General features: G+C 42.8%; 1 protein-coding gene across 1 annotated transcript in view; it reads left to right on the top strand.

The window, feature by feature from the left end:
* The window catches only part of PIAS1 (protein inhibitor of activated STAT 1), a 62,620-nt gene that overhangs the window by 39,889 nt on the left and 11,618 nt on the right, over positions 1–11,113 (top strand). The window contains exons 3-6 of the mRNA XM_018552827.1: positions 4,802–4,886; positions 5,806–5,853; positions 5,938–6,028; positions 6,175–6,309. Of these exons, the coding sequence (XP_018408329.1) occupies positions 4,802–4,886; positions 5,806–5,853; positions 5,938–6,028; positions 6,175–6,309 (359 nt within the window). The remainder of the gene's footprint in view (positions 1–4,801; positions 4,887–5,805; positions 5,854–5,937; positions 6,029–6,174; positions 6,310–11,113) is intronic.

Raw genomic sequence — 11,113 nt, 5'->3', positions numbered from 1 at the left:
GGGGGGGCGAGGGGGGGCTCGCTGTCTGGATACCACTTGAGAATGAGAAGAAAACTAAAGAATTAACTAATTTCCATAGTAAGTCTAGCCTCCATAAATGAGAAAATGAAAAAAAGAAACCCCAAAGGATTAATTGTAGTAACATATTACTGTCAATGTGATTTGAGCTGTTCACTTTCATTTGTCCTTGTGTCCCTAAAATCCCAAGTTCAAGTTCTGTCCCTGCCAGAGCTTTTCACTCCTTGTCCTGAGATGCCAATGCTGCTGCTTCCTATGTACAGTGAGTGTTACCCTGGCACAGGAAGTGTTAATGGCAGCACTGTGAGTGGCATTAAAGAAAACGAATGCAGCCCCCACATCTAAGGACTAGTAGGCTGCAATATGATTTTGTTCCTGGGTTTAGATAACATTTCTAAAGTGACTCCTGGAGAGAGATGGGGGCTGCCATTGCTGTATCTCTATACTTGTTCCAGTTCCGATTTGGACACTATTAAAAACAAAGGGAACGAGCATTCTCTAAAGGTCAGCAGTGGCAGCTTCCATTGTTCTTTCATGACATTCCGTTCAACTTCCTGTTCCAGAGACACAACAGAATGAAAGAGGAAATATCTCTAAAGTTAGGGGAAATCTTCACTTAGACCATTTTAAATATGAACTCTGGGATAAGATGGACAGATATGGTGGACAGATATGGAATCCTAGAGCCAGCCTGTCTAATCCTAGGAGCAGACAAATCTGGAATCCTAGAGCCAGCCTGTCTAATCCTAGGAGCAGACAAATCTGGAATCCTAGAGCCAGCCTGTCTAATCCTAGGAGCGGACAAATCTGGAATCCTAGAGCCGGCCTGTCCAATCCTAGGAGCGGACAAATCTGGAATCCTAGAGCCGGCCTGTCCAATCCTAGGAGCGGACAAATCTGGAATCTTAGGAGCCGGCTCCATAGACCACTACCAGAGAAAACCTTTTAATCTTGGGCATCCGCTGTCATTTTTGGTGAACATTGGCTACCTGGAATTATCCTGCCCTAGTCTACATGAGACGTGTGTTCTGGAATCTTGGTGAGCTTTTTCTTCCTGATCCGTGCAATAATCCAGTCCGGAACTTTGTCTCTGTGCTGGAACATCTTATAATAAAGACTGGTCCCTGCTGCTCTCTCCTTGTGCGGGGTGACTAGTCTTGTGCGTCTTTCTAGTATATTTACTGGTTGATGTATAAATGGTTATGGCTTCATTGTTGACAATAGCTATACTTTGATGCTCATCAGGGCAAGATGTAGACCAAAAAAATCAACTTTGTGCATGAAGAAATGCGCGTCTCTTCCCATTATCCTTTTGAGACCCTGTCGCCAGACGTTCAACAAAAATCTTCCCATAAGATTATATGTACTTTTAATTAGGGATGCTCCGATACAAGCATCGGTATCGGCGGCGATACCGTGTATTTGCATGAGTACTCGTGCAAATACTCCGATACAAAAAACGAGTACCTGTGCCGCGTCCGCCATCTTCAAGGACCCGAAACCGCCGCACACAGGACCTCCATAGCGTCTTCAATGAAACAAGATGGCCGCGAACTCCTCCAAGTCCTCAGTCATCGCTCCATTCTGACCTCTTCTCCCGCTGATTGGATGATTAACAGGCTTCCTCACCAGTCAGGAGTGACTGGTGTAAAACCAGTTAGTGATATGATATTTATGTCCAGCCACTATTGATAGCTGGTTTATCTTTTGGTATATACTGTATTGTTCATTTTGTTTGTTTGTTGATCTGGTTGACAAGTAATTATGAGATAAAGGGTCATTTAAATGGTACGGATCTCCAGGCAGAAACAAAATCGTTTTCTTTTAGTACTGCAGCCCCGCATGGGGGCTGGGCACAAAAATGCTGTTTTTAACTGCATATAATATTTAAAAAAAAGACATTAAATAAAGAAATAACTATGTAGATATTGCTAACTAAGGCTTGTATCCCCTTAGTGGGGAAAATACATGAGCACATGCCCAGACTCCAGACCAGAGCACTGTATAGTGTGGCACAGCTGTATCCAATTCTGCATACCTGGCTTTATATTAAAAAAATTAATAATATAAAGCCAGTTATACAGACTTGGATATAGCTGTGCCACACTATACAGTGTTCTGGAGTCTGGACATGTGCTCCTCTATTTTCCCCACTATGGGGATACAAGCCTTAGTTGGCAATGGCGTGATCAATATTCATTTCATGTTCATGTTTTTCATAATAAGAAACTGACCTAAAATCATGATTTTTGTATTGTTTTAGAAAAAATGTGACCTGTCCCTTCAAGAAAAAGTATTGGTAATTGGTATCGGCGAGTACTTGAAAAAAAGTATCGGTACTCCGGTCTTAAAGTGGTATCGGAGCATCCCTACTTTTAATGTATTTTATGGATGTTCTTTACCTATAGAAGCCTCCATTGTGTAGACATCCAAATGCCTTGAGACGGCTGTTGGGTGCCGCCATCTTGGATATGATGTCGTCAGACTTTGAGCTGTCACTCCTACGCATGTTCTTTTCTCCTATAGTGTTCACCCCTCCTCATGACCTTTTTGTAGCTTCCAGTGGAGGAGCTGGTTCAGGACAGTTGGACCTTCCCAGAATAGGAGGAGCTATGACTAGTAAGGGGCTGTGCTAGGGAATTGACTCCTGCAGCAGTCAAACTTTGTAATGCGTTAAGACTCACTGCAAGTGAATCATTAATGGTAAGGCAAAACACTGTTTTTAGTATGCATTTAAAATGCCTCCTCTCCTCCACATCTTCCAGTGTTCTTTCTGATGGGAAACTGAGGGTAGAAGTTGGGGAGCTACATTTCCAGAGATGGTTTTTAAAGTCTCCATCTCCACAGCTGTCGTCCTGATCCTGGCTTCACTGACTGGGTGCCTGTTCCAGGTCAATGGTAGAAAAGCCTGATGATCCTTTTTGAAGTCTGCATGTAGTCAGTAGGCGGCTTTAAGACATATGGGAGCTGCCTATGCTGATTGTGTTTATTGAAGATGTGATCTTTTTCTTTTATTACCGAATGAGTCACTGAGGTGTGTGTTCATTTCTGGTGTCCTCACACTTCATTGATTGGCTTGTTCTGGTCAGTGACCCTGTAAGTAGTTTGAGGATGATGGCCCTGAAGATGGAAACCTCAAAAATTGGGCAGTGTCAGCGCCTTTCTATTCGGATTGGTTTCCTTTTTAGAGCGATACTAATCTCAGGAGTCGCATCTTAAAAATTCATTCAAGAACCTTAACTATTAACAAAAATGTATCTTTGTGTATCGGCTGTAGAGCCTCAAATCATCTCTGAATTGGTGCTGACACTGTCCTTCCTTCTGGAGGGGGGCTACTTTTGTTCCCCATGGTCCCTGTGCGTGTTGTAAAGTAGTCCCCGCTCCAAGCTTCCTCTTGTGATGGACTACAATCTCATGTTTAGTTTACTAATTTGTATTGTGATTGTAGTCCATCACAGGAGTGAGCTTGGAGCGGTGACTACGTTACAAAACACACACTGACCATGGGGAAGAAGAGTAGCCACCCTCCAGAAGGACAGTGTCAGCACCAATTCAGAGATGATTTGACGATCTACAGCCGAGTGATACACATATAAGAGACATTTTTGTTAATGGAGTACAGGAATGTATTTTTAAGATTTAACTCGAGTTAAGTGTCCCTTTTTTTTAAACGTGCCCGAACTAAACGGAAAAGCCAGATCGCCCCTATCCCATAAACCTTGTGATAGGCGATCCTTTGCTGTGTAAAGAATGTGTAGATATAAATAACATGGAATGTTTGTGAATTTGATTTTGTGGAAGTTTACTTTTCCCTTTCCCGCATATCTACCCTGTTTCCCCGAAAATAAGACCTACCGGTAGTTTGACCATTCCTAGGGCCGGTGGTGGCATAAGGGGGAACTTGAAGAGCCGCGGGAGAGAATCAGCAGTGCCAGCGCTAGAGGAAGCGAGGCGGCAGCGGAGGGAGCAGAGCCGCATAAGCCGATGCCTCCTCTATAGCGCCGGCTTCTGTCACAGACGGAGTGATGCCAAATGTGCTCCGCCTGTAAGGAATCGATAGTAGAAGTGCGCTTCGCTCATTCTGGCCAGCGATTGGTTAGCAAATTGCTCTTGGAAAGGTATGGCGCCCCTGATTGCCCTGATCACCATATTTTTGTACATGAATTCCATGTGCACCTTACGTTTAAAGCTGGTTATGAATCGATAGTTTTGCCATTTGTTTCACTTGTTGGATTTGGTGCGGGGACATGTTGGGGGCTTCAGCTGCCATTGTGATGTGCGGGGCCTCTGCGGTGTCCCTGTGCCTGCTATTGGGCTGCCTCCTGTTGAACCTGCACCCAATTCATCCTTTGCTGCATGTGCTCCAAGATGGCGGCTCTCATGGATTGGTCCTAACGTTACACTACACAGAGGGGCCTGGACAAGGCAGTGCAGCTTCCAAATATTCTGCAAAAGTTGTGCAACTAAAACCTCTGTTTACCCCAAATGTCAGACGGTGTACTTTTTTTTGTAGGCTGTCGGGTGAGTGTGCTGGGAAATGTTTGCCCTTGTACTGTGTAAAGCCTGTCCATGTGCACCTTGCTACAAAACCCAGTTATGACTTGATCATTGTTTTGCCATTTGTTTCACTTGTTTAAAGAACCCATTCCCCCGGTATCTAGAACCGTGCATATGTTTGGAGATAATCTTATGATGCCAGGCTTTTCTGACTTTTGATAACTGAATTTAAATTGAATGCCGTTATTAAGGTCCAGGTTCTTATTCTCTGTCCTTGTGTCTGCAGCCTCAGATAACAGCCAGCGATTTCAAGAAACATGCTTCGCGTTTGCATTAACACCACAACAAGTCCAGCAAATCAGCAGCTCAATGTAAGTCTCTCTCTACCCTTCTCCCCCCCTTCTTCCAGCGTTCTCTCCCATCCCCCACCTCACGCCTCTCACTTGGCAACTATACTCAGCCTATTGAAATCTCAGCTTGATGGGGGCTAGAGTTACATCTGTGGCTGATAGTGAATTGAGAATTGCATTGGCAAAGAGTTTGAAGTGGGTGATCCTGGACTGTTAGCAGCCAGTTCTGTTTTACTTAACTCTTGGCAGCATTTCATTTCTTTTTTTTTTTTCCTTGCACATAAATCAACCAAACAGGAAAATGTGCTCCGTATCCTCCTAACAAGTTATTCATTCTGTAAATGCAGACTGGTGATCTTCATGGAGTTATGTGGGTGTAGTTAGTTATTAGCAATGCATTCATCTGTCACCAAAGGCATAACTGGATGCTGAAGGGTCCCATTGCAGTGTCAGGGGCCCCTCCTGCAACCTTCCACTGTCCCTCTATGCCCCAGGGATGCTCATGTCTAAGGAAATGGGATTGTTTGTTCAGTAAGAGCAGAGGGATCTGTCAATTGGCTCAATAATGAAGCCTGGAAAGTGACACTGGACTCAGGAGTTAAATCTTAAAAATGTATTAAAGTACCCTAACTACTAACAAAAATGTATCTTATTTGTGAATCACTCGGCTGTAGATCCTGGTTGGTTCCTAAATTTGTCTACAAATGTGGAAATACTTTAACATTGTATAATGCATGTGTTGTCTTGAGCATAAGTGTCCTTCTGTTCCTCTTTTAGAAGTCAATCAACTTTATATAACTAGGACAATAAGCAGGGGTGTACACTGAGTTGGGCTATGGAGAAAACCTTTTAAAAATAAATATATGTAATCTCTTAACCTCTGCTTGTGCAAAGTTGTGGGATCTGTTTAGTCATTGCTTTTGTCTGTTTTGCTTTCCAGGGATATCTCCGGAACAAAATGTGATTTTACAGTTCAAGTGCAGCTCAGGTTCGTAATGTTGTGTTCTTTGGTTTTTATTTATTTTTCTAGGCTTGTGTGTAGATTCCTAATCATGATTTTTGTTTTTCTCAGGTTCTGCCTTTCAGAAACCAGTTGCCCCCAAGAAGACCATTTCCCACCAAACCTGTGTGTAAAAGTAAATGGGAAACCCTGTAATTTGCCAGTAAGTATACTATTTCCAGTTCCTTTTTGATATTTTCCATTTGTTCAAAATAAGTCTCATTTACTATGCTTGGGTATTATGTGTGACCTGTCACAAATTCCTTAGCTCTTACCATGGAGCGTTTATATAATTCTTTATTCTTACAGGGTTACCTTCCACCAACCAAAAATGGGGTTGAACCAAAGCGACCAAGCCGACCAATCAATATTACCTCACTTGTACGTCTATCCACAACGGTTCCGAACACCATTGTTGTGTCGTGGACGGCGGAAATTGGACGTGTAAGTATGGCATTTGATAGTTTTACCGTGTCACAGATGTGTTTTCATAGAATACTTGGACAGTAACCACAAAAGCTATTTTATTATTGGCACTTAAATCTGACCTCCCCAGTCATTGACTCTACAAACCAGCAAAGGGAACCTAATTATAATCTGCAGTTTTCTCCATAGAGGACCATTTTGATATGTGTGATATGAAGTGTTGTATAACCCTTCATTGGTATCTAGTATCAGTGTTCTCTGTGGAAGCAAATGATTACCATAGTGCCACTCCCACTTTGTGGGCTTAGAATATTGCTCTGATCAGGTAAGATGTTATGCATGTTTCTAAAGCTGCCCTGTGTTTTTGTTTTGTTTTTTCTTCGAAGTGCTCCAGCAAGTAGAGGGGATTCTCACCTCTGCTGTCAGCCTCTGAGTGCCATTAAGATGAAGAATAGTTGTGTTTTGTCTCTAACCTGGCACCTGTAGGTCGCGTGCTAACTGGCTTCATGTGTCTCTACTCTGCCCAATGACTACTGCTGTTTTTTTTACTCTTGTTACGGTTTAATTCTCATGTCTTCTACATGTTCACATACCCTACTTTGCTCGCGCCATTCAACACTGACAACCCTTCAAAACACCCTTATTGTAAACCTTTAATTATAGAAATATAGGGTCCGCCATTGCTAACCTCTGGCTATTACAATGATCCCTTGTTTCAGTAATTTCTAAGACACTGACCCAGCGTAAGTTTGCAGATTAGTAATTTTGAGAGAGACACAGTCCTTCATTGACCTGGCACAAACAGGCAAAATAATACCAGTTGAAGTACAGCGGAGGGGGTCAGGATGACTGTCGGGCAGTTGGTCTTTTCAATAGGAGGGATTAGCGGTGGCAATCTTCACTTCATGATTTGGATTCCTTTTAACTCCACTTTCTAGACTAGCATATAAACTGTTCTAATAGTCTGTTCAGATACGAATCTGTCTGACAAGCTGTACATTGTCTTAAATATAGTTTACCCCTCCTTTTGGTGTACCTATCCAAGAAAAAATTATTTTACTCATTGATTGAAGGGCACATGAATCAGTTATTTAGAGACAATTCGGAATATACTGCCACCTTTTAATAGGATTTGGACACTGGCAAACAAATACCTTTTTGGCCAGTCAGGTTTTTTTTTCTCTCCATTGAAGACTTCATCTACCTGCTAATAAGTTGAGCTCTTTATGCAGCTCTCTGAATTGGCATATCAGCAATAGCTTTGGAGGCCACACCTGGGGCCTGCTGGACTGAAGACTGTGGGGCCTGCTTGGGCACAGGGCTCTGCTTGTAGAATTTTCCAGACCTTTAGGCCTGGTTCACACCTGACCGTTTTGTAGCGCGTCCTACGCTCGATGAACGCTCTACAAAACGGTCAAAAAAATAAATAGCACTATAGTCAATGGCCTCGTTCCCACCTGTCCGTATTTCCGCCCGTCCCGAACGCACTACAAAACGGCCCACGCATGAAAAGGTCCCGGAGCGTTTTTTGCTGCGTATTGGTCCGTTTTGTAGGGCGTTTTCCATTAGTATACTGCCAAGTAGCCTTTGGAATCGCGCGACGGTCGCGCGGCTTTTTTACCGCGAATCGCGGTAAAAAAACCGCGTGATGGTCGCACGACAGACGCGCATATTACAATACGCATAGGTGTGAATGGGGCCTTAATGTTATGGGCTCTGCTTGTGGTGCTTTTTTTCTGACCTTTTGTGTACTATTGGTTAACCACAGATTGCTGTCCAGGTCCAGAGCTGTGGCACAGCCTCTGGTGTGACCCGGAAGACTTTAATGAGTAGGCCATGTGGGCCAGGCTTCTAGAGCTACTATGTTTATTGGTACCATTGAGCGCCATTATTGCACACCCTTTTCCATTTGGTTTCCTCAGTAACTGGAGGGTCGTGAGCAGTACTACAAGCTCTGTTCCTCCCTGTTCAGTGTGAGGTGGCTGTTTTCCCTCCCATTTGCGGTTCTCCCTTGGTTGGTTCCTGCTTCTACCCTACAGAAGTTCTTTGCAGTATTGCTTGGTTCTATGGACCAAATAATATGATTTGCTGACTTGGATCAAATAATAAGCATACTTTTATACCTTCTTCAGAATCTCTCAGGTATACCTGTTGATGGGGTTTTATCTGACAAATCTAACATTGATAGAGGAATTTGTTCCTCAGGAGCAGCTGCCACAGCTCCCCGGTTTAAAGATGCAATTTTAGTTCTCAATGTGGTGCACACCATCTGCAAATTAGAACAGCCTGTAGTTATTACTGGTGCGGTTACTAGTCTGAGATCCCTGAAAGGCCCCAGGACTATCCAAACATTTCTGGTACACCCCTTACTTGAGCCTCTTCTGTATGGTGTCTGGGAAAACTGATTAAACAATTCACTCCAAAATGCTTTACAGACCAGCATATTTTTAAGGCTGCATTTATCTCCCTGTAGATCCAGAGATACCTTGTGTTGATAAAACGCGGACCATACCCGTTGAGGATTCCATTGACAATCGTTTCTAAACCTTTTCCAAAGCATTTTTTTTCTACTCTAGCAGATTCTGCTATGTAAATAGCCATTGCTCTAATTTCTGTATGTCCATATCTATACAGATCTCAAATTATCCAGCTACTATCCTTACTGACATGATACTTGTAAAAGCGCTTAGATTTTATGCCTACATCCCTACACTGTTGTGTTGACAAATTGGTCAACATTGTGTAGCTTTCAAAAATGAATCATCTGTGACGTTGCGGAGAGCTTTTTTAAATGTTGGTATGCTGAAAAGCAATGGTTACACCTTCTTTTGATGGTGAGCATCTTTTTATTGGGTCCCTGGACACTTTCATAAAGGATATCACTAGCGGCAAATGTTTTTAATTTGCTCCAGTAAAAGAAACATAAGCCCCAAACAGGAAAGACTCCTTCCACCGGAGACCAAGGAGGATGGCTTTTGTTACTCCTAGGCTTCAACCTTCAAGGCCAGACCTATTTTACCTGCTCTGGATCTGCAAACGCATCAAAAACGCATGCAAATGCCTGGAAACCCATTTTAAACTTTAAAAAAAAATAATCTATATATATATATAATTTTTTTTTTAGCCAAAAACTAGCGTGCGTTTGCAGAAACCTGACCGGATCTGCTCTGCATTTGGTGTGAACAAGGCCTTAATGTCTTCATTCAAGTTCAAAATGTTTTGCGTGGACTCCACTTGGTCTGTCGTAGCCTTCCCGTATTAGGGAGACTTTCTAGTCTCTGTGGACATCAAGGATGCAAGCTTGAATGTCTGTTTTTGCTTTGAGCACACAACACTACCAATTTGTAGCTCTGCCATTTGGTCTGACTTCGGCCCCCTGAAGTTACTATCCAGGGACAAATCTCTGTGTTCAGGCCTCATCTGATGCCAGCTTCTTGTATAAGGTCCTTGGGTAGCCCTGAGTTGCAGGCTGCCCAAAGTTTATGCCTGGCTGCCAGTGGGATTTTTTGTTTGCCAGTGTCGGTCTCTTCCTGAAGATGGCAATATAACCCAATTGTCTTTAAAGTACAAATATCCTGTTTTTATATTGCAGCTGACCGGTCCTTTCATGTGGTGGCTGCACTACTATTTTTCTCTGTTCAATTCCACCTTCCCTCCCCTTGTTTACTTCATGATTTGTGACCGCATCTCTTCCTGCCTTAGTGACAATGGTCTGTATCTGTGGAGGAGCAGCAATGTTGTCACCCTAGGACAGGAAGTCTGACTACAGATCACCTCTAAATCTAAAACCCAGGAAATTATTTCTATTTTTTTACACTTGTATTGATGGTATATTATATCAAACGGAAACAAATGAGAGGAATTCATTGTTCGTTTGCATATACTTTAACGCATTTCTTCTCGGTTATCTAGCGTGTAATCTTGAAGGGTCAGTTCTAGAGCTGCAGCTAACGATTATTTTCAAAATCGATTAGTTAGCCGATTATTAAGTTCGATTAATCGGTTAATCGGATAAACAATAAAATAAATGTTAAAAAATGTCTCCAGTGATGGACTACTAGTTTGTATTGAGATTGCACTCCATCACTGGAGCGAGCTTGGAGCGGTGGAATTAAAAAAAAAAGAAAAAAAAAAGTGTGGTGTGCAATATAGTGAAATGGAAAGTGTAAATTTATACAGCAATCAATGCAGAATGGCACTGGCTATAGAGGACTACAAATCCCAGCAATAGTACAATATGCAGAATATCACCAGCTATAGAGGAGCACAATAAATCCCAGCAATAGAACATTATAGCTGGCGGTATTCTGCATTGCGCTGTATAATGTACTGTTGCTGGGTTTTGTAGTCCTCTATAGCCAGTGGTATTCGGCATTGCACCACTGTATAATGTATTATTGCTAGGATTTGTTGTGCTCCTCTATAGCTGGTGGAATTCCGCATGGCGCTGTATAATGTATTATTGCTGGGATTTGTAGTCCTCCGTACAGCGCAGTGCAGAATATCACCAACTATAAAGGAGTACAACAAATCTCAGCAATACATTATACATGCAGTGTTCAATGTATTGCTGGGATTTGTATTCCTCTATAGCTGATGGTAAAATGCTCTACGTAATATACAGCACAACGTACCATCAGCTATAGAGGAATACAAATCCCAGCAATACATGATAGAGCACCATGTGTGGGAGTGTGCAGGCTTACCTGAGCAGTCTTCCAGCAACTTGCTTCTGAGATCGGGCCTGTCTATCGGCGGCTGTCATCCCCTCACACCTGCTCCTCCTTACTACATCTCCCCGCGTCCCTGTGCCGATCGTGGA

The sequence above is a fragment of the Nanorana parkeri genome, unplaced genomic scaffold, assembly GCF_000935625.1.
Source record: "Nanorana parkeri isolate BGI_ZX_2015 unplaced genomic scaffold, ASM93562v1 scaffold98, whole genome shotgun sequence".
NCBI lineage: Eukaryota > Metazoa > Chordata > Amphibia > Anura > Dicroglossidae > Nanorana > Nanorana parkeri.
Note: the sequence above shows the minus strand (reverse complement) of the source record. Positions and strands in the feature narration are given on the sequence as shown.